Here is a 27,981-nt window from a genome sequence, read left to right as displayed (position 1 = left end):
AGAACAGCTGTTTACCCCCCACGGGCATCAGCTTACAGCACTCTGAGTGCCTCCCTAGGAGATCCACAACAAATGGACCCCTTTTACCATATGATATGGGATATACACATATCAACCCATCGGTCCCACACTTATGCATAGACACGCTTGCACACACATTTCCTAGAACAAACTGTTCTTTCTGCATTGAGATCACGTTATTTTATTGCTTTCATGTGAGGTTTTCAGAGTGATAAAAACACATACACTATTCATACATACTCAAACAAACACATGCATGCTGAAACAGCTGACTCTCTCTCCTCCTCAGGGGGGTTCTGCCTCATGCCAGACCCAACGGATGAATGTTGTAATAATGTAACCCTTAAATGTTTTAGCAGCCGGACAAATTCTACTCTGCTGCCAAAGATTCTGGGCTTATTACAAACTTCAGGGATATTTTGATAGTGTTTCCTCTGCATTCTGACTCTACTGTCACCTCTCTTTCCAAACCAAAAGTCTATTCATTCATTCATTCAGTCAGTCAGTCATTCATGCATTTGTTCATTCATATAGCCACGAAGGAGAGTCATTCCTCCACTGCCTCAGACTCTAGGAAAACTAGAAATGAACAGCGCAAGTGCAGGTAATTTGTAATTTGAGACACAAGTATTTAAGGTACACTCGTTTCAGATGTGGGAGGAGAGGTTGTGTAATTACTACAGCACTTTAATGGTTTTATAAGTGGACAGAAGGTCCATTTCCCCAGCTCACCCCAGCACTCTTCCAGTACATGATGAATAATGCTTAGATCAGCCAGAGAGTGATGGTTCAGTGTGTGTGTGTAAAGTCTGCATATGTGTGTGTGAGGGGTGGAAAGGTGCAGGGAGATCAATCACATTCAATCACAGCTCTTATCTGAGGATGAGGACACACCAAGTGATTCCCAAGAGACTCATACAGTGGTCCATCATTCTGTTGGCAGAGGGGGCTGATGGGATGCAGTGACCGTCCCATCTGTTGGGACATGGACACAACAAGAATGGCTACATAGTGCAAAAAATTGGTTTTGTTGGTGTAACTTAATGTATTGTATGTACTGTAATGTTAAATGTTACTGTAATTATGATATGAACCCATGACATTTCTCTTACAAAACATGAACTACTGATGACTTACGGCCTGAAGTAGCAAATATCTTAACACCACAAAAGTATTCACATGTCATAGTCAATATTTATGTGCTATGTGCCAAGAAAAAACAACTGATCATTGTGGGGGTTTGTGGGCTTTTTCCATAAAAGAGTTGAAATATTGACCATAACAAGACATTCTGATAAAGACTAGGAGAAACATATATTTGTTTGAACATTTGGTCAAAAAGACTCACTGTCGCAATGCAATTATTTAAAGATGTCTCTATCGCAAATATGATGTGAGATTAAAGCATTATTTCTAAAGGGGAGAGATGTCAAAGCATAACAAGCTTAAAAAAGTGAGGGCCAAAATAAATTAGATATGAATTAAAAATTTTTAAACAACAGCAAAAAATACTTTAGGTATATATATATATATATATATATATATATATATATATATATATATATATATATATATATATATATATATATAGGTATATTTTTTTCAATTTGGTAACACTTTACAATAAGGTTCCATTTAGTTATTAGTTAACAACATTAGTTAAAGGGATAGTTCACCCAAGAATGAAAAGTATCTCATAATTTACATACCCTCATGCCATCCCATATGTGTATGACTTTCTTTCTTCTGCTGAACACAAAGATTTTTAAAAGAACATTTTAGCTCTGTAGGTCCATACAATGCAAGTGAAAAGTGGCCAGAACTTTGAAGATCCAAAAAGCACATAAAGGCAGCATAGAAGTAATTCACACGACTCAAGTGGTTAAATCCATATAGTCAGAAGTGATATGTGAGTTTGGGTGATCAACAGATCAATATTTAAGTCCCTTTTTACTATAAATCTCCACTTTCACTTTCTTTTGTTTTTGGTGATTCACATTCTTTGTGCATATCACCACCTGTTTGGCAGGAAAGATAATTTATTACCTTTCATATCACTTCTGAAGGTATAGATTTAACCACTAATGAAAGCGTGTTAACATTATGTTAATGCACAATGAACTAACATGTACTAACAATGAACAATTGTACTTTTATTATCTAACATTAACAAAGACTAATAAATGCAGTAAAAATACCTTGTTTATGATTAGATCATGATACCAAATGCATGAATTAACAATAACGAATGGAACCTTACTGTAAAGTGTTACCTTTAATTTTATACAGTATGAAAGAGTACATGAAAATGGCCTGAAATTCAGATGAAAAACAAACACTTAAAAATAAAACTGATGTTGTATATTAACATTTAGTTTGCATTAAATTTAACCAGAATTAAATCGATCAAATAATCTGACTAAACTCAGTATCTGTGATTTGTCCTGTTCAGTGGTAAATATGACACTAATGGGAAACAAATAGCAGTGTTTCCTGAGAATGAGTCCTGAACTAGAGGCCTACAGCCTGAGCAGATTACTAAACATCAGCATCTTGATTACCTTTATATATGTCTGCACCCTTGCAAACAAAAGATGACATTCTTCATGTCTCTCCCCTTTGATAAATCCAATAGCGTCCAATTACGGCACATTAACGGTGTATCTCTGCAGAACTAACCAATTCAAAACTGAAGCGGTTACATGTGTTTCTTTTAGTTTTCAGACAGACATTTTATGGATTCTACAAAGACAGATTTATTTTCATTGTGAAGAATGTTTCTGTACAAGTGTTTACCATTTGGTCATGGTTTCTTCATTTAACACTCTGCTGCTGTGTATGGATGTTCATTAGAATCCACTGATTGATATTGATACAGGAATAAACCAGTAAGCCATCAGGACTGTGATTTATTGGCTCTTATTAGAGATCATTGATCAGTATTGAGTTGAGATTTGGTGGAGCTATGTATGTGGTTGATCATGGCAGTCTCTCTCTCTCTCCATATACTGGTCTGGGAGTCTGTAGGAGTGCAATAATAATTTGCATTTAATGAATGTTTGTCTAAATCTGAATTATTCTTGTCTAGGGCAATGAAGGACTTATGTGAGCATTTCTTTCTTTGCACTCTCATTCATAAACACACATGAGAAATGCTGTTATGGTGATTTTTCTCATCTCCCCGAACACATATATATTATATTATCTGTGTCCCAACTCTCATATTTCTGCACCATTCTATGCCATTTTTTTAGAGTAGAGTGAGCAGTCTATGTTTACAATAAAAATGCAGTGAAAAGAAGACTACTACAAGTACCTGGATGATATACTTGTTTAATAGAAAAAAACGTAGTGTGGAATGTTGGACACTTATGTACAGTAGCAAGGGGGCTCGGGTTACAAGGGCCTGAAAAAAATAAACATAACTACTAGTGAATGTGTGAAACTAGTGTAAATTCTGTAAAGACAGAACCTTGCAAATGTGAGTAGAATGTTTTACCATCACCCATACAGTGTAAATACAGTTGCAGTCAAAAGTCCCCCCCCCCCAAGACAGTAAGGATTTATAAAGGTAAGCTTTTCTGATGACCCAGAATTTTTCAACTTTACACCTATATCATTTGAGTGACACATTCAAAGTCATAGTGTGAATATATAACCTAATATTTCTAAATAGCAGGATTTCTTTTAAATACAGCCATGTCATAATTATTCAACCCCTATTGCATGTAGCTGTTCCTTAGATATGTTAGGCTACACAAGTAATTGTTCTAAAACAAAATTAAGTCATCAATCTGCAATGGCACTTATTTAAGTTTTAAAATTTAACTTTAACGTAGTAAGCAAAAATGTATTTCTATGCAAAAAATGTAATTAAAAATAAGCTGTCTCAAAAGCTAATAGAGGAGATTATTTCATTACACAAGAAAGCTCATGGCTAAAAGTCCATTTCCAAGGCACTTCAATTTCCAATTGACAAAGTTGGCAGCACCATTCATACATTTTTTAATTATGGTACAACAGCAACCTTCTTGGGTTGTGGAAGAAAGCAAAACTTCAACAAGGGAAATGTTGACTTGAATATTCAAGAAGTAATTAGGAAAGACCTTTGGAGTCCTGGAAGAAGGTTTTATAGACCTATGACACTAAACTGAAAATGAGATACCAGACATACTGCTGACCCATGGGTCTAAAACTCATTTTCAGTTTAGTGTCATATGTCTATAAAACCTTCTTCCAGGACTCCACAGGTCTTTCCTAATTACTTCTTGAATATTCAAGTCAACATTTCCCTTGGTGAAGTTTTGCTTTCTTCCACACCCCAAGAAGTTGCAGTTGTACCATATTTAAAAAATGTATGAATGGTGCTGCCAACTTTGTCAATTGGAAATTGAAGTGCCTTGGAAATGTACTTTTAGCCATGAGCTTTCTTGTGTAATGAAATAATCTCCTCTATTAGCTTTTGAGACAGCTTATTTTTAATTAAATTTTTTGCATAGAAATACATTTTTGCTTACAACGCTAAAGTTAAATTTTAAAACTTAAATAAGTGCCATTGCAGATTGATGAAACAATATTTTAAAACAATTAGCCTTACATATTTAAGGAACAGCTACATGCAATAGGGGTTGAATAATTATGACATGGCTGTATTTAAAAGAAATCCTGCTATTTAGAAATATTAGGTTATATATTCACACTATGACTTTGAATGTGTCACTCAACTGATATAGGTGTAAAGTTGAAAAATTCTGGGTCATCAGAAAAGCTTACCTTTATAAATCCTTACTGTCTTGGGGGGGTTTGAATAATTTCGATTGCAACCGTACAACGCTGTAAAAAGTTGTAACCTGCAACTAAGATATTTTTATTTGATCCAATCCTTAAAATTAGTTTTGATGATGTAACCTAATATATTCCAGTTGATTCAATGACTGAGATCAAGATGGCACCATGGATGGCAGCCTCGGTGTGGAGCTCTCCAATTCTTTTGTTGTTTTTGTTTGTTTGTCCTGTGTTTAGTAATCTTTTTCCAATCAGTTTTACCAGGGACAAACTGCTGAACATTCGGCAGCACATACCAGACAGTCTTTCAGACTATTCAGATGCTTTGCTGGACATTTTAGTCGGAGGCACAGCTGTGTTGTTTAAGAGGCGAGGGCGAGGGAAGCGAGTCGGCACACTGGTCAAGCTTCGTCAGCGCGGTTTTCGAACAGCACTACAGAGTATTCATCTCGGCTCTCTTCCCAACAAAACGGACAAACTACATCTCCTCACCCGTACAAACAAGGACTTTTCAACCTCTGCTGCCTTGTGCTTCACAGAAACCTGGTTGAGAGAAGCCATTCCAGACAGCGGGTTACATCTGCTGGGCTTTCAGCTGTTCAGAGCAGATCGCATTGTGGAGTTAACGGGGAAAAGGAGAGGCATTGGAACATGCTTTTACATCAATGTAAGTTGGTGTACAGATGTCACAACGTTAAAGAAGATGTGCTGTCCTAATTTGGAAGCGCTCTTTATTAACTGTAAGCCTTTCTACTCGCCGCGGGAGTTTTTCTCATTTATTCTGGTGAGTGTTTATATCCCGCTACATGCATCCGTGAATGCAGCGCTCAACAGCTGGCTGATCAAATCACAGACACGGAACAACAATACCCGGACTCAGTTATTATTATTCTTGGGGATTTTAACAAAGCAAACCTCACACGTGAACTGCCCAATTACAAACAACACATTACATGCCCAACCAGAGACAGAAATATACTGGATCATTGCTACACAACAATAAAGGGTGCATATCGCTCTGTCCCTAGAGCAGCTTTGAGAATCTCTGATCACTGTCTGGTTCATCTTCTTCCAACCTACAGGCAGAAAGTAAAATCAGCTAAACCTGTAGTAAAGACTGTAAAGAAATGGACTAATGAAGCAGAGCTGGAACTACAAGCCTGCTTTGACTGCACTGACTGGAGTGTTTTTGAGGCTGCAGACACCAATCTGCATGAGCTCACAGGTACTGTGACATCATATATCAGTTTCTGTGAGGATATGTGCATTCCTACTATGATTTATTTAACATACAACAATGACAAACCATGGTTTACAGCAGAACTCAGGCATCTTCATCAGGCAAAATATATACAAAAATACTTACATAACTGGGGATAAAATCTGGTACAGTCAGGCCAGGAACACACTGAATAAGGAAATCAGAGTGGCTAAAAGAAGTTATTCTGATAAACTGAAGTTTTCAGCTAACGACCCTGCATCAGTGTGGGGTGGCCTGAAAGACTTTACTAACTTCAAGACACCATCCCTCAACACTGTAGTGGACCAACAACTGGCTGACGACTTGAATGTGTTTTACTGTAGATTTGAAAGGCCCAGTCTCACACCCCAGACCTGCTCTGACCTTCACTTCACACAAACATCAACACCTCTTGTAAACCCCCTCCTCCCCCCTCCTGCTACTCAACCTGCACTTAAGATCTGTGAAGAGGAGGTGTGCCATGTCTTCCAAAACAAAAAACAAGGAAAGCACAGGGCCCAGACAGTGTTTCACCCACTTGTCTAAACTCCTGTGCTAACCAGCTAGCCCCCACCTTCACACTGATCTTCAATAGATCACTGGAGCAGTGTGAAGTCCCATGCTGCTTCAAATGCTCAATCATCATTCCTGTCCCAAAGAAACCCAAAATCACAGGTCTTAATGACTACAGACCCATCGCTCTGACGTCTGTGGTCATGAAATCATTTGAGAGACTGGTGTTGGCCCACCTGAAGGACATCACTGGACCCTTTCTAGATCCCCTTCAATTTGCTTATTGAGAAAACAGGTCTGTGGATGATGCAGTCAACATGGGATTGCATCATATCCTGCAACATCTGGACAGACCAGGGACATATGCAAGGATCCTTTTTGTGGACTTCAGTTCTGCTTTCAACATCATCATCCCAGCTATTCTCCAGACTAAACTACACCAACTCTCTGTTCCCATGTCTATCTGTCAGTGGATCACCAGCTTCCTGACGGACAGACAGCAGCTTGTGAGACAGGGGAAATTCACTTCTAGCACATGTACAATTAGCTCTGGTGCCCCCCAGGGTTGTGTGCGCTCCAAACTACTCTTCTCCCTATATACAAATGACTGCACTGCCAAGGACCCCTCTGTGCTCCTGAAGTTTGTAGATGACACTACTGTCATCAGCCTCATCCAAGATGACGATGAGTCTGTATACAGAAGGGAGGTTGAACGGCTGGCTCACTGGTGTAGTCAAAGCAACCTGGAGTTGAACACGCTCAAAATGGTGGAGATGATTGTGGACTTTAGGAGGAACACCCCAACACTGACCCCCCTCACCATTCTAAACATACTTTATTTTCTATTCACTTTTAATTTGTATTATATATATATATATATATATATATATATATATATATATATATATATATATATATATATATATATATATATATAATATATTGTTTGTGCACTGGAAGCTTCTGTAACCAAGACAGATTTGTTGTATTTGTAAGCATACTTGGCAATAAAGCTCATTTTCATTCTGATTATGATGTTAAATAATATTTTTGACTTGAATCGAACCAGTTATTTTGATGTTACCAAATGAAGCAAATTTTTTTTGGTTATCTTTTTTTTCAGTGACTGCAAGTTAATGTGGAGCAACAAAGGTAATCCATACGACTAAAGTGATTTAATACATGTCTTCTAAAGTGACACAATCGGTTTTGCAATGAGAACAGACCAAAATGTGACTCCTTTTTCACTATAAATCTTGACATCTGCAGTCTCCTAAGCACGATCATGATTTGAAGCTCGATTACACTTTCTTGCATCTGACACACTCAGCATGCGTCAAGCATGGAGAAGTGTAATTGAACTTCAAGCGTTATAGTGTTAGACCCCACTAACTTGCATTGCATGGATATATTCACATCATATCTTCATCAAAATATCTTTGCTTGTGTTCTGCAGAAGAAAGAAAGACATACGAGTGTTTGGGTGAACTATTTCTTTAAATTACCCTGCAGAGTCCTTTGTCCATATCCATTGTCCTGTAGCAGACCTTTTCATCCAACTTATAGTACACTAACTGGAAACAGTCCCACTGGGGAAACATGAGGAACCACAGCAACTTTTCAGTCCCTGTGTCACTACTACTTGGGATAAAATCTACAACTTTTGCATTAACAGCCAATATCACCTAAAGTATGAAGCATTAGAAGGTTTTCATCCATCCCCCTTTTTTACACCCCCTTGTGCATTTACTGAATTATGGGGCTATTATGGAGTGATTGATTGGTGTTTAGAAAGATGCATGACATCACTGTCTTTGCATCATTGATGTACATGGCCTCCCCATGGCTTGTAATGACGTTCCTGGAAAAGGCCGTTCTGAGTTTTTGGAGGAAGTGGGGGGGTTGAGTGCTTCACTATGGGTTAAGAGGCTACTGGCTATTGGAAGGTTTTTATTGACTGAGTATGCTGGGTCTGGGATCAATAGATCAATGTGGAGGATTGTCCTGAATGTCTTGAATTCTTCCAGAGTGGCCATCCCAACAGCCCCACCCATTTTCAGTGGTGGCCCGCCATCTCTCTAGGGTGACTGACTGCTAATGTGCTAATGTGGCTGCTTGACTTCTCTCCAAAGGCCATAATGCCCTCTATTCCTCAGTGTTTCTCAAACATATGCTACAGAGACAATGGAAAGGGTGTGTGGGAGAGGCTGTGGGTGGGTGGGTGTGAGGGACGTGGATGAGTGGATGTATCTTCAGCTTCAGTTAACCTGGAAGACTCTTGTGTGGGAAAGACAGTGTTGTCAGTGTTAACCATTGTTGTTGAAAAGTGAATGTTGGGATACAATCCACATGGCTCTAAAACAGAGGCAAGCCATGGGAGGGACTAGAGATGGTTTTCTTGTTGTTGGAGAGGCCAAAGGGCCCTTCATTCTCCCAGGCTGTAATGATTATCACATAAGTGCAACAGATTGTGGGGTGTCTCCAAAATAGTAAAGAGCACAAAAGACAATGCAGTGACTCAGACATGCTCACAAGATGTGAAGTGTTATTCATGAGTTTTATTCATCCTCTCTAGAGACTCACATGTTGAAAGAAACATCACTCATGAATGTTAAAATGATGTTAAGCGATTGTGCAGCAGAAAGGTGTTAAGGAATGACCGGTAGTATCTAAGTCACACTTTTTAATAAAGCCAATGAAAGATAATTTATACTTACTGGGCGATCTGCTTTCTTTGTTTGCTTAAAGTGCATTCATGTTTTTGTTCTGTTAATTTGGTCACATTTCTGAAACTCTTGAGCTAGGAGAACTCAGCAAAACTGAAGAGCGTTGACGACTGTTAAAACTAATCATGTGCTGTGGTTTTGATGTGATGTTCATTCTTTCTTTATTTTCCTCAACAAACTAATTTTAAAATGACGCCACGCATAGTATAAACATAGGCTTTGTTTGCCCAAGGTGCTTTAGTTTGTTCAAGAGAAAATAATTAGGCTTCTTCCATTGTTTAAATTAGCTTGAGGTGGAATATTTGGGAAATTCTATAGAGTAAAGAGTCAGCTAAGCTTTATTGCCATGATAATGATCAGTGTTTGGTAGTAATGGACCACATTTAATCTGGATTACACAATTAGATTACAAAAATTAAGTACTTGTAATTAAAATAAAGGGACTGACGAAAATAAAATTACTGTATGATTTCATGTTTACTAATATTTAATGAAAGGAGTGCATGTAAATTGGTACTTAATACACTTCAAATTAGATTTTCATCAAAAAAATATGCAATAAGTAATCCAGAAGTAATCAGAGTAGATTACCTAAAAGGTGTGAACTGAAAGAATACATTAACAAATTACATTTTAGAAGTAATCTACTCAACCCTGATAATGATGTCAGTTTATTTATTTTATTTTTGATTTTGATTTTCTCCCCATATTGGCATGCCCAAATCCCAATGCGCTCTAGGTCCTCGTGGTGGCTTAGTGACTCGCATCAATCTGGGTGGTGGAGGACAAATCTCAGTTGCCTCCGCGTCTGAGACCGTCAATCCGCGCATCTTATCACGTGGCTTGTTGAGCGCATTACCGTAGAGACCCAGCACGTGTGGAGGCTCACACTATTCTCCGCGGCATCCACGCACAACTCTCCACACGCCCCACTGAGAGCAAGAACCACATTATAGCGACCATGAAGAGGTTAACCCAACGTTACTCCACCCACCCTAGCAACCGGGCCAATTTGTTGCTTAGGAAGCCTGACTGGAGATGATGTCAGCTTTTACAATATAGCAACATCACATAAGACATCTGAAATCAAGTTTTGCAAATTATGTAATGTAAATGAAACCATATGTTGCTGAGTGACCTTTCTCACACTGCAATGTGTTTTAATTTGGTTTTGCATTTAGAAATATGTATGTAATGGAGATGTGCACAAGTAAACGATTAATCGAGTACTAGTTCAGCTTTAAATATTCGACTAGAAAAACACTACTCGAATATTGCGATTTTGATTTTTCTTTGTGCCTTTGCCTGTTGTGGGCAACATCTCACCTAAGTCTTGCCATTAGTTCAACTAAAAAGAAAATTCTGCTATTATTTAAAGTGACTGTATCGCTTCAGAAGACTTGGAAAATGTTTCAATGTGTGAGTGCAAATGTTTTCTTTTTTTCTTCATTTTTGAATCTAGATCTTGTGCTCAGTTTTTCAAAAGAAAAACAGGTTCAAAAGTAATCGATTACTTGTTTTTTTTTTTTTCTTTTTTATGTGTTGAGTAATCGACTACAAAATTACTTGAAATGCCTGTCCCTAGTATGTAACCTGTGTTTTTGTTTTTAAGACCTGTCTTAATTTAATTTGTTTGCACTAAACATACCAAGGTCTAAAATGTCCCATTGTATAAACTGACCAGCCACTTTCCAAACCTGAACATCCAGCCCAGACTCCCTGCATGGCTAAAGCTGTTTTTAGCACAGCAATTTGCAACAATTGTGCCGTAATGCAGATTGTTGTCCTGTCTTTGATCCTCCTAGCTACAATACAAACACAAACTTGGGTGCAAACACACACACACACGCTCTCACAGACATTCCCCCAATGAAGCAGTTGAGTATCTGGCAGCCAAACAGTTGTTTCTTCCCACTGTGTGCACAGACAGAGGAAGCAATAGACTTCTGGCAACACAAGAGCTGTTTCCTTTGGCCCAGCTGTGCTTGGACTGCATTAAAATGAAGGTAACACTTCAATGTAATCAAATGAAGGGGAAATTATTAATTATTAATTTACTTTTCTAATTTGGTTGTGTTGTGCAGTGCACCCTTCGGCCACCATAATGTTGTGCCTGTATAACTTTCTTCTGTGTAAAACAAAAGGAGAAATTCTAGAGACTGTGCTGGTTGCTTATTACACTAAATAGGGACTGATGTTTTAAAGCTTCAAAAAAGGATGCAAAAGCACCATAAAATGTATCAAGTGATCCATACATGCTTTATTCCAGTGTGTAAACATTCCCAAACCTCTAGAGAACAAAAGCTGATCTCTGAAGATCTCTTTTTGGTTCAGATAACCTGAAAAATTTAGCTCATCTAAATTAAATGGTTTCATTCTTCTACTATTGTTTGCAGTGGTGTTGATATATGGGGGTCCAGCTCTTTGAAGTCGGTATCTCAGTCTACAGGTCATCTGGACCATCCCGGCTCAACACTGTTCTTTGTGAAAGGCTGCTAATCTTGATTTTAAGCAGATTGCTGACCAGGATGTGCAGACTCTCTGTTAACGACTGTTGCATACCAGCTGGTCACTGTAAAAAGGCTGTTCCTCTGCTGGACTAGAGGCTATTCATCTAGTCAGCTGTATATATATATATATATATATATATATATATATATATATATATATATATATATATATATATATATATAAAAAGGCAGATGAGCTTGACCAAAAGAAAATAGATGTGAACCCTACAAAAAAAAAAAAAAAAAAAGACTAGCTCAGACAAGCAATAATTTCCATGATTTTTAATGCTGGTTAGTGCTGGGTTGGTGCTGATCTAGCTGGTGGACAATCATAGTCATGCTTTTCACCAGCAAAAACTGGTTATGCAAGGTTATTATAGTTTTTTAATTGAGTTTTTTAGTTTATTTTCAATTTGAGCTTTCAATGTATTTTAGATTTCAATTGCCAGAGGCTGAACCACAGTAAAAGCATACTGTAGGTTTTTTAGGCCTACAAAACCTATACTGTGATTAATGTGTTTATAGATTAAATTGGCCCTTAGCACCAGTTTTCCATCTTATAATCAGGCCTATGACCTTCACATCTCTTTTGACTCATATTACCCATGTAAGATTTCTATATGCAGAATCTGGACTATTATTGAATGTTTTTCTGACCTTTGTGGTTTTGTGGTTCAGCTGCTGGCAGTTTGATTAATTTTGTCAAGTCACATGAGGACGTCTGCAATCCATTTGTTAAATGAACAGTGGCCTGTATGATCAAACGAAGATTGCATCAAATCAATGATGTGATCATGCTTTTTGGCTGCTGCGTGGATTTCCAGGAATGCGGAGGAGGTGACCAGGAGGAGAGAGATCACTATCATGCACAGACTCACCAGGGCCAGGGGACGTCATTTAACCCAATCTTGATCCCTCTATCTCTCAAATTCTTTCCTTTCCTTTTCCTCTCTCACATTCTCACACATATGTGTTATTTGTTATATTATATGTGCTCTCATTAGTTTTAAAATACAAACATATGCAAACATGTCACAGCCAAATATGCTGTATTTATTACATGGCTCTCTAGAATTCTTGGTCAATCTCTGCATTGAGCAGTCAAATATTTTTGTACAATACATTATTTGTGTGCTATTGGCTGTTCAGTAGCTATAGTACAAGTACTTAATTTGTACATGCAAATCTGTATGTGTAAGCACTAAGCAGGTGGGTGGATCGCTGTCTGGCAAACCTCAAAGGCAGAGATTGCAGAGCCAGCAGAACATCGCTGAGTTGAGTGGGTGGGTCAGCCTGGACCAGGATACCGAGGAGAATGCTTTGGATTCACTCCCTACTGTACTATTTCATCTTATGCATAAGCAGTGAATTCTACATGGAAACAAAATGCAAACCAAGTTAACATGCATTAATGTGTGTAGTACAACCCCAGTAACTCATCATGTGGGCAAAGTCAGAGTCTCTTAGTGTTCCAATAGCAGTGGTGTGAGAAGCTGGCAGTATTGAAATGCAAATGGCGGGTGTTGTAAGCTACTGATTTGAAACACAAAAGAAAAAACTAAAGTAGGCCTAGAGATAAAGGTATAGGGAAGGGTTAGGGAAATTGTGAACAAGAATGGTGAAGATTATATTTATTTTATTTATTCATAAGTGCTCTGAATCAAATCTACAGTATACAAATAAAAATAAACAAAAAACAATGTGCTGAAAAAAACATGCCTGTCTTGAATAATTGAAACCCACATTTTCTTTTGTTTGCTGAAGCTAAAAGATCAAGACATTTCTAGAGACCATAAAGATCAAATCTTTCACCAAATATGTAACTTTCACAGAGAGTCATTGTAAAAGAGAATAATTACCAATCCTTAAACAGCTTTTGAATACACTGAATACATACATTGAACCAGAGGAGTCAGTTTTCTGTATATTAGTAGAGCTGTCACTGGTAATCATGAATTAATCTCTCAGACAGAGGGATGCAATGAACTACATATCATCTCAGCAAATACGCAAATACTATTTTTTAGTTGAATAACATCAGAAATGGCAATAAACGGCTAATTAACTGTCCGTACACTTTGTTTATTTAAAAGCCTTTCTCTGCATTTCTCTGATTGCCAGATAGTGGTTATGAAATCTGTTCATTCTCTGATTGTTGTTGTGAAATGCACCACCTCTCTCTCTCTCTCTCTCTCTCTCTCTCCATCTATCCTTCTTCTCTCGTTCTTGTTCAGCCTCTCTCTCTCTCACCCGATATCTGCTGCCAAAGTGCAGTTTACAACAAGTACAAGCCGTACCCAGAGATGAGCTGACAGCCAGCTTTCTCCCAGGGCTGTGTCTACTAAGAATGCAGTAAAAAATCCCAGACCATTTCCAATTAATGAACACCTATCAATCACAGGGTCCATGTGGCCATCCCACTCACATTCAATCCTGCTGGTCAATAGTTGCTGCTTTGAAACCCACTGGACAAAACCTCTATGTGTGGACCTCTAGTTGGGCAGCTTATATATTCATGAGAAGCATGGGAGTGTGAAAAAGAGCATTTCTGAATTTCATCCTTTGAATTTGGTGCAAAATTTAACATGTCACAAATGCAAAAGAGAAAATTAAAAGGAGTAGTGCTATGTATGGGATTTACATATAGATGTTACATAGACCTTTTTTTTTTTTTCTCCCCTTTTCTCCCCAATTTGGAATGCCCAATTCCCAAAGTCCTTGTGGTGGCATTGTGACTCGCCTCAATCCAGGTGGTGGAGGACGAATCTCAGTTGCCTCAGCATCTGAGACCATCAATCCACGCATCTTATCATGTGGCTTGTTGAGTGCGTTACCGCGGAGACATAGTGCACATGGAGGCTTCACGCTATTCTCCGCGGCATCCACACACAACTCACCCCACGCCCCACTGAGAGCGAGAACCACATTATAGCGACCACGAGGAGGTTACCCCATGTGACTCTACCCTCCCTAGCAAACGGGCCTTGCTTAGGAGATCTGGCTGGAGTCACTCAGCAGGCCCTGGATTTGATCTTGTGACTCCAGGGGTGGCAGTAAGTGTCTTTACTCGCTGAGCTACCCAGGCCCCCTTACATAGACCATTTTTAAGGGTCATTGAGACTTTCATCTAACATGGATGGCATCTATCATGCCAATAAATGTCCCTCTGGTCTTGCTGGTGGTGATTTTGTTTTCAAATGCTGATCAGTTGATGCTGCTTCCACAAAGATAATTTCATTCATACAGACATGGCCACAGACATCTGTGTATTTACTCTTAAGCGCTAACAAATTCAAAAACACACACATCCAATAATCCTTTCCATATATATCTTAAAGATTTGTTTTTTTATATCACTGTCTGAATCATGCATATGTTAAGCAGCAGCTTTTAAATTATATGGACTATGCACCACAAACTTAAAGGAATAGTTCCCCCAAAAATGTAACTTACCCTCACGTTGTTCCAAACCCGTATGACTTTATTTCTTTTGTTGAGCACAAAAAAAAAAGGGAATTTTTGAAGAATATTTCGTCAGATTTGATAAATTAAACATCATTGGTTCTCAAATGTCTTGTAGCCAAACATCATGGGTGTCTAAAGGCGGCATATTTTTATTTAAAAGCTTTAGTCGAAGTTACAATTTTAAGTGATTAACGACTTAATTTTCAGTCTGTTCATAACACAAAGCTATCGTATAGCTTCGGAAGACTTCGAAGGAATATAGCGCACGAGTCGTATGGGTCACTTTTCGGATTCTTTTCTGGTGCTTTTTTTTTTTGTCATTTTGGAGCTTGACAGCCCCAGTCTTCATTTACTTTCATTATATGGAAAAGAATGGCCAGGTTAGTCTCCAAAATTTCATCTTTTGTGTTCCAGGGGAAATGTTTTTTACACAAGCTTAGAATATCAAGAGCTCATGTGGGTGCAAGAAAGTAAGTCATACGTGTATAGTGAGTAAACGTTGACAGAATTTTCTGGGGGTTTTTTGGGTAAACTATTTCCTAATGAAGTCCAGTGGAATTGCCATTCATTTAATATAATTTAATTTACATTGCATATATATTACCCCCTCCCCCTTCTACCTGGGTCCTGACTCTCTCTTGTCTTCTACCTTCCATCTCATATACATTTCAAAGTGATTTTGAGCAACCCACCAGCAGCCCTCATTTGCATATGCACACAGCAGGCAAGGGATTGTTCAGGATTGGCTTCTGCGTCTTTTAAAATTCAACCAATAGGAGACAACAAAGAGTCAATGGGAGAGCTATTTGGCCCCAAATCTTAATTTACACTCTTTTTCAAGGCCCCTCCTGGAGGAGGCATTTAAGTGTATGCTATGACATCTTCTCATGCAATTACATCAAGTTATGCACACATGTACCCTCTATCTAGTATGAAGTACACTATAAACATTTAAATAATTTTAACAGATTAAGAATGTTAAAATTTCTTCACAACACAGCAAAAAAAAATTAAAAAAAAAATTAAAATAATAATAATAATAATAATAATAATAATAATAATAATTTATTGTAAGTTACCTTACCATATACAGAGAAAATGTATATAATATTTAATGTATTATTTAACATGTACTGTATTTATTATACATAATGTAAAATCTATGTTTCGGTAAAGTAAAACAAATGCATTGCCTTAGAATTTATGGCTCTTTATGGAAAGACAATACATACTTTTTACATACTGAGTAAATATTGGTAAAACCTCTTTTTTAATTATTAGAAAATATAAATCACATACTTTTTGTAGAAAGGGGCATTCCCAGGAGCCCCTTTGTACGCTAATCACATTTGTGTATATCTCCAAGTCTTGTGTTGCTTTAATTTGATTTGATTAAATTTGAAAACACATGTAAAAGGTATTTTCGTAATCAGTATCAATGGCTTGTTTTCTAGCAAAAATACTTAAACATCTTTAAAACAAAATAAATTTACTTAAGAAGCAAAATTTGATATTATCACAAATATAGCCTTTTCCAGATAATTTAATGCATTTTTTCAGGTTAGAGACTGTGTGTGAACAACCTTTTTGAAAATACTGGTAAATTTTGCTCTGGCAATTTCCTTTAATGAGAAGTTGTATCATACATTTCCATATTGATGGTATGTGTGAACAGCACATGTGGTACATTTACCAGTACAATTTTCCTGTAATTTTCCTGGTTGCATGTGTGAAATAGTTAGAGTGGTGGTGGTGTAGTGGGCTAAAGCACAGGAGGTTGCCCGTTCGATCCCCACAGCCACAGTCCTTGAGCAAGGCACTTAACTCCAGGTTAACTCTGGGGGGATTGTCCCTGTAATATGTGCACTGTAAATCACTTTGGATAACAGCATCTGCAAAATGCATACATGTAAATGTAATCCCTTGTGCCAAAAGGTCGTAATAAGTGGTAAGCACTTGCCTGATATTACCTTGGTGTTAGAGTGGTGTGGGGTTTTCAAGTGGGCACCTGCCTTCCTTAATGTTTCATCGATTAACCCACTACATCTCCAGAGGACATCCCAGAATCATCCTCCATTCTGGATCTCTGCTTTCTGCATTGACTGCTTCTTTCTGCTTCCCCTGATGCAGATTTGATGATTCTTCGTTGAGCCTTATCATGGATTCCTAGTTCCATCTGCAGTTTTATTTTGGAGGTGGCTCCATAGCCTCTGCACCCCACCTCTACAGGACAGACACTGGTTTTCCAGCCCCATTGTGCGTCTATTGCTAGATCTGTGTAGCGTAGCCTCTTGCGCTTATGGGCCTCATCCACTGCATCCTCCCAAGGAACTATAAGTTAAATGATACAGTTTTCAGTGACATGGACCATAACACCAAGTCTGGACTGAGGTTAGTGTCAGCATTCTCAGGAGGAAAGATTAGTTGCTTTCAAACATTTGCTCTTCTCCCTCTCGGATGAATGCCATTGGTTTCTGCATATTCCCTGCTCTTGGGGGCAATGCGTTTGTTTCTGTTCACTTGGTGTCAATAGCTGATAGCAGACTTTTCAGAACCAGGTTATGGTGCCACGTATACCTGCCCTGCATGAGGTTGGTTTTGCAACGTGTCATGATATGCTTGAAAGTGTTGGATACAGGGCACAAGTTGGGTCTTTGCCAAACCATTGCTGGAGATTTTTCGGCGAGGGAAACACATCATATGTAGCTCTAATGATGAAACTGAGCCTACTTGCTTCCATTTCCCAAATATTCTTCCACTTAATTTTCCTTCTTTCTATGCTTTCCCACCACATCCATTGCCCCTGCTTTGATACAGCCTTTACACTTCTTTTCGCCTCTTCTTGCTGCTTCACTTCCTTGACAACCAGCATCCTTCTCTCACAACTTGTTGCTTTGTGCCAGGTGGGTCCACTTGATGACAGACCAAAGCTACCCTTTCCATGCTGCATGTACCCCACGATGTCTCTTTGCTTTGAGGAAGATACAGCTTGGTTCACTGCATCAGATGGTTTCCACTATTTCCTAGTTACTAGTGTCGGTGCAGCATTGCTGATGATCTTGTCACGGCAATCTTTGAGTGTAATTTGTAGCCTCACTTTAGTGCATTTGTACTCCTCTACTAGGCCAGAGAGCAGTAGTTCCAAGATTTATTTGCCATACAGGCCAATAGTACTAAGACAACTTTACATATGATGTAATGCTTAGCTCAATCTTCTGCACTGCTGAAAGAGGGATTTCATTGACAGTGATTGGTCATATAACTCGGGATAGGAGTACAAACTTTAAGCACCAGAGTTTCAGCTTCCCAGGCAGCATGGTTTTATTGATACTCTCTAGACCTTTAGTGATGAATTGCTGTATCTGCTCCACCTGCTCTTTGTCCATGAGGCTGGTGTCATGCCATCTACCAAGACTTTTGACAGGCAGCTCAAGAACTGTTGGGATTGGGTCATCTCCGAAGTTCAAAGAAGTTCAAATCTGTGAGCACTCCCTTGACTATAAAGATGCTTCGTGATTTGCTGGGTTTGATGTTCATTCAAACCCACTTGATTTTTTCCTGCAGCTTTTTGAATATGAGTTTAGCAGTGTTAGTCAGCATTGTCATGCCATCCATGTGTGCCCTGATAAAGGGAAGACGAAGTCCAGAATTAATCCTTTCACCACTGACTACCCATTTTGATGCCCTAATGATGACTTCCATGGCCATTGTGAAGGCTAGAAGTGAGATGGTACACCCTGCCATGACGCTTATTTCCTGTCTCTGCCATGCTGTTGTAAATGCTGCTGTTGTGAAGCACAGTTGCAGGTCTTGAAAGTACACCTTGACTAGTTTTGTGATTGCCTTTGGTACTTGAAAGAAGTTGAATGCTTCCCAGAGCAGTTCATGGGGAACTTAGCCAAATGATTTGGCAAGGTCCAGGAACAGCACATGGAGGACTTTTTTCTCCTTTTTGCTGCTTGAATCTGCTGCCAAATCATGCTGATAAGCTCCAGACACCCTGAAAATCTGGCTTTCTGTGCTGATGTATAGGATATCAAGACTTGTTTTTAGTGAATACATCTTGAATTTGGTTTAATTTTCCAATCCTATTGGCAAATTGATTTTTTTCTTTATTATTTTTAGTGTAAACACGATTTAGTGAGGTTTATGCTTAAAACAAGAAAAAAAAAAACAGTTTGCCTGATTGATTTATTATATTATTATTATTATTATAAGATATATTTTCTGAAAACAAGTCTGACTATATTACACAATTTTGCTTCTCAAATAAATATTCCTTCTTAGAGTAAAAATGTTTGGATATTTTCACTGGAAAACAAGACAAAAATACTGATTAAGAATTAGATTTTTGTATATGTAGCTATGCATTTATTATTGTCACATGCAATAGATGTTCAGTTTTGCTGGTTTGTCTGTTGGTCTTTTGTGGTCAGATTTATTTAGAGGATTCTGGGAGGGGCAAAATGTGCAAGATGCTAATAGATCAAAAAGACAGGTCTCGCCCTGTTTTGACCTTTCATTATATGTTCAGGGATGCTCTCTTCCACATGTGATTAAAGGCATCAGGAGCTATTCAACCTGCTTAGTCAACCTACTCACTCAAGGGTCAAGCTACAGGGAGTTCATGATACCAGCCTTTGATAGATGCACCTCAGTAATCATAAAGAGTTAGATAAACAGGGAATGTTGGAAGACATCATAGAATAAATTTGTTGTGTATTTGAATCATTAGGAATGTATTACATATTAAGCCCTTATCTCCTGGCAACCCATGCAGATTCTTGCACTTTTCTCAAAGTCTGTCCTCCACTGAATAATTTGTAATTTGACCTTTCAGTTCACTCTCAGTTCAGTCTGTATGACAAGGCCACACCTCAAGAATTCAAAACTTGATAAAAACCTAACAGTTGTCATGGTAACTGCAATTATCGCATCATTCTCACAAAATAAATCCGCTGATGATGTAATTCTGCATTACTTCATAATTTTCAACACATTGACAGTATGGAGAGAATATTTTCAAGACAGACAATACAATTGGCAGACATTAGTGAATAGATGTTCACACACAGTGTGCATGATCAAAAAAGGTTATAGAGTTCATAGGAAAGGAGACCGGCACACTGCTACATATGCACCTAGACATTGCCGTTTTTACTAAATTATATGGGAGAATACTGTATGTAGCAGTGTGCTGATCTTCTTCTTTACTATGAAATTTAGAAAAGGACCATAATGATAGGGAAAGAGTTACATCTCTCCTGGGAGTTTTATCAATCACTGTGGGAAGTGACTTTGTTCTGCTTAGATTAAGATGTAGAGAATGGAAAGGAATCATACTAAATTGAGAGACACTAGTCAGTGATTTGCTGTCTAATGCACAGATCTGCCATGCAACATTTGTTGCAGCCATACGAAACAGCACTGTCCACCATCAGCTAGTGCACTGCCAGCAATTCATTAGGCTGTCTGGCACTTATTATCATCTTGAACTAAACGAACACAGACAAGATGTGCTGGGTATTACTTGCTCAGTCACATTAATAATACAACAGCATACAACATGTTCAATAGAATACAGAAGGACAGTAACCACTATAAACGTTGAGGGTGGGTTTTTCAATAGTTGATTGTTATTGTAAAATAAAATTTGCCCTCCTCCGATTCTGCATATGTGGTTACACTTGGAATACAACAAGTTTATGAGACATATAGACAAAGAAAGCATGTTGGGTAATGTTTCACTTCACTTCTTCACTGAGATTTCATGCACATTGGACAAATATACTAGGAAATATACATTAGGAAAATGTTGAACCATGCATTTTCGTATTTCATTCTTGCATATTTGAACTGTTATAGTAAATCCTCTTAATAGTCTCTGTCAATGTAAAACAGGAAAGTCCCATGCATTTGTGCAGGAGAACACACTGTCACCCCTAGAGACCCAATCCTGAAATGAACTTTTTCAGCAGCACTGTCACTTTAAATTGTGGGCGCGGCTAGCTGACTACCACCCGCCCTATATGCAAATTTACCCGCTGCTTTGACTGGGTAAAATAGTGCGGTACTTGTTTCAGGTGTCCATAGTGGGCGCGAGCCGCGGCGCGAGAAGAGAGTACACAGGCGCTATAAAGCCGAAGAGTGAAGCGAACTTTTCAGCAAACAGCCCCTCAACCCAAATTGAAAATAACGGCTGGATTAAACAAACTACACCCGGAAATCGAATGCAAAACGGGATTACTGAGAAGCTCACAGCTGAAGGCGCTTTCATTACTTGTTGACATGAAAGATTTCTGTGTAATTACTGAAGTGTAGGACTCATTTCTTTAGCTGGATCTTACCGGTGAACTGCAAACCTTCATTTTTTCGTCTCAAATGACATGCAGCATACTGACTCTTGGCACAATATTACGGTAATTGTTCCCTATATTAATGGGCTTTGGGAAAACAAATAAGCCATTTTGCAGTCAACTCTAGAGGACTAGTGTAGAATTATGGTAGTGCATGCATCTGTTTACATGATGCGTTACATCGTAGTGTTATGCAATAGAGTTGTGAAACTTCCAAGTTGTTTACCTACTGCATGTAGACGAAATGTTCTGTGGTATTTATTTAACATTTAAGCGTTATACGTTCAGTTTGCTTGACTAATTTAACAGACCGTAGGTTGTCAAATTACACGTAACGCTGATTAATTAGCTACTGCAATCTAGTCTCAATACATCTTCCCCATTGGTTGGTCGGTACTAAAAGTAAGGGGCTGTTCACGCCGAACACGTTCCTGCGCTAAAACAAAATCTCCAGACGCGTTTTTAAATGTTGACGTTCTTTACACAGACGTTGACGCCGCGTTTAAAAACGCGACGCAACGTCTTGCGCAAGTTTACATTGAAAAACAGCGCGGACGGGCGCAAAAACGCGTTGGGTGTGAACGACCCCTACAACGTTTAATTGTAATTGTTGGTACCAGAAGTTAATTTGAGATAAATACAAAATGAATCGCATTAAGTTGTGTTTTGAAATCGGATCAATGTTGTTTGTTTGTTTGTTTTTTCAGATCTTGAGCTCTGAGGTTGCGGCCTGAAGACGACACAAATGCCAGGAGTCAGTTCAAACGCGTCGCGCAGTAAGAAGTGGGAGATGGAGGAGGAATACGACCAATATCAGCACTATTTCTACGACGACCACAACTTGGACGAGGACTTTTTCAAATCGACCGCACCGAGTGAGGACATTTGGAAGAAATTCGAGCTCGTGCCAACCCCGCCCATGTCGCCTGTCAGGATTCTGGAGGGTACCAGCAGTCCATCTCCAGGGGACCGACTAGAGTGGGTGTCTCAGTTCTTGGGACAGGACGACGAGCAGGAGGGACAGTGCAAACTCAACGCGGAGGAGTCTTTCGAAAACCTAAGCTCCATCATTATTCAAGACTGTATGTGGAGCAGTTTCTCCGCCAGTCAGCAGCAGCTGGAGAAAGTTGTCAGCGAGCGCCTGTCTTGTTCTGCGCAGACGAAACTTGCGAGCAAAGCGCAGTGCGTCCCCGCGGACTCGCCTGGTCTTAACAGCTTGACGACAGATTGCGTGGATCCCGCAGCTGTCCTTACCTTCCCTCTGAACAGCAGCTGCAAGAAACAGGTGTCGTCCGGGTCAGAGTCTCGCACCGACTCATCCGGTAAGCATTGACCAATGACTTATTTGCGTAACGGTGCTCGAAATTGTTTATTTAAAGAGATTGAAAGGGAAGTTCATACTTCCCTTTGATAAACAGTTGTGTTGACACCCCTCCCTCCTTTGACACATGAAAGATCTAAATGAATCCAATATCTGACATGCCATTCTAAAAGTTAATGCCTTGGGATTTAGGTTGGCATTTTATATTGTGTTCTACTTAGGCGTAATATGAGTGGAATGTATTGGACTTGTTGCAGTGCTGAGGTTCAACATTTCTTAAGCCCAAGTGAAACAAAAGGAGAAATTGTTGTACTAGTGGCTGGAGCCTAGAGCATTATCACCAGCAACAACCAATGAAAAGGCTGCAAGGATTCTCAAGTATTCAAGGCCACTCAGTTGTCCATGAGTGAAATGTTAGTATCTAAAGCTATTGTAGTGCAGTTTTGCATTTATATTGGCTTTGATTCTTAATGTTTTTATTGCATTTAAATGCATTTATAAAGCCTCACAAAAATAACACTTAAATGCTTAAAGGAGTATTCCGGGTTCAATACAAGTGAAGCTCAATTGACAGCATTTGTTGCATAATGTTGATTACCACAAAAATTGTATTTAGACTTTTCCCTCCTTTTCTTTAAAAAAGTGAGCCACGTACAGTATAATGGAAGTGAATGGGGCCAATCCGTAAACATTAAAATACTCACTGTTTCAAAACTATAGCCACAAGACTTAAACAATATGTGTGTTAACATGATTTTAATGTGATAAAATCACTTACTAACCTTTCCTGTGTAAAGTTATAGCCAATTTTACAACTTTGTTGCCATGACGACATAAAGCAATCAAAAACGATGATTTAAACAACTTTATAACTCAAATAATACACCAGTTTTAACAGTAGAATTAATGTTAGTGCTTTTATAAAATGATAAGCTTCACAGTTCTGCATTTAAACCCTCCAAAAATTGGCCCCATTCATTTCCATTGTAAGTGCCGCACTGTGACCTTGATTTTTTTTTTTTTTTGTGATAATCAACATTATGCCACGATCAGATGCTGTCGATAGAGCTTAACTTGTTTTTAACCCCAAATATTCCTTTTAAGAAATGTATGATTATTTGTCAATTGGTGATAAGCATTTGGGCTATATGCTCCTTGACAGATGCAATTGCATCGTGCTCAGTGAAATCAGAGTAAAAGGCACTTTCTCAGTACAGATGTTGCCTTGTTTTCAAAACCCAAATCAAAGGTGACCCAGAGTCCATTTTTACAGATCAAAGCCACATGTTGTATTCTAGCATACTTACTTTTTGCTGAGAGTAGGGAACAAATAGATTCTCAAAATTCATCTTGTAGTTCTGGGGCACATCTGATTAGATCTTTCATTCTGAACAAAGTTTAAATAACAGGCTTGAATAGGTAAATGGAAAGTGTGTTTAAGTTTGGCCAAAGGCTGTCAAAAGAGGAAGCTGCATAGCAAATGACCTGTTCACAACAGATGTGAAACAACACATGTAAACTGTTGGTGCCTCATGTCCTTTTTGTTCTTGCAGACGAAGAAGAGATTGATGTTGTGACAGTGGAACATAAGAAGAACAAGTCACGCTTGGTGAACGCCCGTAAACCAGTCACCATCACAGTTCGAGCAGACCCCTATGACCCTTGCATGAAGCGATTCCACATCTCCATTCACCAGCAGCAACACAACTATGCTGCTCGCTCGCCCGACAGTTATCCTGAAGATGACCCTCCTCGCAAGAAGATCAGGCAAGAGACCTTACAGCCATGGCCTGTTACCACACCCCAAACTGCTGAGTGCAAACCCCCCATATCTTCCCTAACAGTCTCCGTCCCATGTCCGACTGCTTCTGCCTGTCCAGCCCACACATCCTACGATCTCAAATCTCAACCATCCAGCCCTCAGAGTTCAGACTGTGAGGATACAGACAAGCGCAAGACACACAATTTCTTGGAGCGGAAAAGACGTAATGACCTTCGCTCTCGATTTCTGGCTCTTCGGGATGAGATCCCAAGCCTGGTTGACTGTCCAAAGACACCCAAAGTAGTGATCTTGACCAAGGCCACGGAATACCTGCGTACACTGCATGCCAGTGACAAACAGAAGGCTCAGGAGAAGAAGCGTCTTAAAAGCAGGCAACAGCAGTTACTACGGAGGCTAGCAGAACTCAAACGTGCGTAAAAACAGCCAGTCCAGCCATATTTTCAATAGGAACTGTGTAGAGTGGCTGTGTTTTGTCAAAACATGGGGATATTAAATGGAATGCACTCTTTATTTTAAGTTTCATTTTTCAGCGTACGTTCTTTGCACATTTGACTTTGCAACTGGGGGGGGGGTGACGTACATTACAGCAGATGTATGGAAGCCGCGGTTTGGTGTTCCCCAGTGGATCACCCCCAAGCTTCAAACATTTTTCCAAAGAGGGATGTTATTTCTGATATTTTCTTTTGAAATTGAAAGATTTAAAGAGAACACCCATTCTCTCACAAGAGCTAAAAATGAAAGTATTTAGGTGGGGATATATTATTTCATTGACTTAGCATGCCAAGTTAGGCATTATTGGAAATGTAGCCATTTAAATGCATGTGTAATTGATCTCATATACCAAGGTTTTTGTGGAAGAATCTTGACGTTATCTGGATATATATAATTAAGGGTCTATGATCAATGTACCTTCTTCATTAATAGTGCTTTGTTACTTAAATTAATTCTAAAGGAGAGCTGTGTGCCCCCATTGCCACTTGATGACTGTGTAAGTTTAATAGGCAGGAAGTTGGATCACTGATAGTTTCTTATACTTTTTTTTTTTTTTTTTTTTTTGTGAACATATATTATTATTCTAATGAACATTCAGGACAGTGTCCAGCACAGCTTTGCAGTGTATATTAACTCTGGAATATTCTTCGGACATATCTGTATATAATAATAGTTGATGTACAGGTCATTGTGTAAAAATACATACTTTGTGTTTGAATATGAAAAGTACTGTTAATAGGCTTTATTTACTATTTTTCTGTCATTTTGTTCTAAAACTTGGTTGGCCCATCTGCCTTCCCTAAGAGTATCTCAAAGTTTCTATTTTTGTTAATAAAATAAAAATAAAAAAAATTAAAATTAAATAAAATAACACTATCAACATTTCATTTTCATCACTAGCCACTTTATGCTGTTTTCACTGCCTGTTCTCTTATGTTCTGATTTTTCTTTGACTCATGAAAGCATTTTTGTACCGATTATATTTTCTTGCAGAATTCATCGTGTCACTGATTTCTATTCGAATATAAAATCCCACTGGTGGCATATGCATACTTTTTCCCCAAATGTGGCCATCAAACCAAATACTTCTAAACTGAAGCCTACTCACACTTTTATTCACCATACCCTAGAATGCAATTATTTTTAAGAAAAGAGGCCATTCGTTCACTGCAATCATTACTGATAGATTTATGGGCTTATAATTGTACTTTCATCTGGGAAACTGAATGGCTTAAATGGTTGAAATGCAGTCAAAAATGGATGCCACTTGACACAAGATTGCATATGCCACCAGTAACCCATTGTGCTTTTTTATTTATTTTGTTTATTTACTTTGGTCCTTGTCATCAGGTGTCATACTGGAAGATGAATGGCAGCAGCATTGTCTAAGCACTTTGTGTTCTGTACCTCATAAGCCTATATACATTAATTCAAAATTGGATAGTAAATAAATTCAGTTCAAATCACATCTAGTCTATTTGTTATTAATTAATGATCCAGGAGTCCAATATCTAGATTAAGGGGCAGTGATTGGTTATTAAAAACATGCTTTAATTTGAGTTGCCCCATATTTGTACTTCATTTGAAACGTTTGTTAAATCCAGTCTCCCTATAGACCTCTCTCTCTCTCTCTGTCAGAAGATATCCAAGTATTAGAGTTCTGTCTGATATCAAAACCAGACAATATCAACAAGCTTGTTATGTTAACTCTTCTACCAGATGAAGAGTTAGGCAGAGTCCATAGGGGAAATGTAGCAAATGGACTAAAGTCATTACCCTTAATTGAATTTGAGAACGTTTTTACAAGCATTTCAATTTCTTCCATTCAGAATAAGTCAGTTTCATTCAGCCAACATAAATCAGTTGGATTAGGTAAAATCAACTTTATTAGGTTTGTCCAACTCAATTTACTTATGTTTAATTTGATTAATTTTCCTATGTTGGTCCAGCTTAATTGTATTAATCATTAGTATATGTCAGGTAAGCAAATGTAAGGACAGCGAAACTGTTGCACTGTCAATTAAAAACAACTGCTTATAGAGCTAAGCAGCACACGAATCAGTCCCTACTTGAAAGTGAAAGTCCATCCTCAACCTCAGCACAAGCGCCAATCTTCACATAATGGTAACCCCCCAAACTCCAGCATAACAGACTCTCTTTTTAAATACCATTATAACAGAGCATTAGACATTAACAAATCTCCTCCTACACTCAAAAAATGAAGTAAATACCCTTAATTTAATTTACACACAATTTAATTTAGTTTATTCAAACTAAATCAGTTTTACTGAACCAACATAATTTAGTTAAATTAGGTCAATTCAATGTACTTTTAATAGTTTTACCTCAACTTCATTAGGTTCGTCAAACTAAATTTTCTTATTAAACTTAATTAATTTTATTTCTCATTACTACATGCCATGCGAGCAAGTATAAGAACAGCCAAATAGTTGAACTGTCAATTTAATAGCAGCTGCTCAGGGAGTTACGCAGTACTTGAATCAAGAATGAAAGTCCATCCTCAACCTCAGCACAAACGCCAATCTCCACCTCAATGGTAATGCAAATATAATAGAATGTTAAACATTAAAAAAATCTCCTCCTGTTCTCATCTTGCTCAAACATGCATAAAATAACACTTAATTTCAACATTTGTTCACCCCATCCAGTTCCATGCAAAGCATGCTGGGAAATGTAAATCCCCTTCCCAGTTTCATCAATGCTACAAAAAGTATTCATGTAGTCCCAACTCAAATGGATTAAGTAAAC

At 38.4% G+C, this 27,981-nt stretch overlaps 1 protein-coding gene across 1 annotated transcript; it reads left to right on the top strand.

Moving 5' to 3' along the window:
* Positions 1-19,881: 19,881 nt before the first annotated feature.
* On the top strand, positions 19,882-26,678 carry LOC127424818 (protein L-Myc-1b-like). The gene is made up of 3 exons (XM_051670264.1): positions 19,882-21,679; positions 22,324-22,938; positions 24,491-26,678. Exons 2-3 carry the CDS (start codon positions 22,362-22,364, stop codon positions 25,135-25,137), a joined length of 1,224 nt encoding a protein of 407 aa, XP_051526224.1. The 5' UTR covers positions 19,882-21,679; positions 22,324-22,361; the 3' UTR covers positions 25,138-26,678.
* Positions 26,679-27,981: the final 1,303 nt, after the last annotated feature.

Source organism: Myxocyprinus asiaticus, chromosome 34 (assembly GCF_019703515.2).
Source record: "Myxocyprinus asiaticus isolate MX2 ecotype Aquarium Trade chromosome 34, UBuf_Myxa_2, whole genome shotgun sequence".
Taxonomy (NCBI): Eukaryota; Metazoa; Chordata; class Actinopteri; order Cypriniformes; family Catostomidae; genus Myxocyprinus; species Myxocyprinus asiaticus.
The sequence above is the reverse complement of the archived record's forward strand: the minus strand, read 5'-3'. Positions and strand labels throughout refer to the sequence as shown.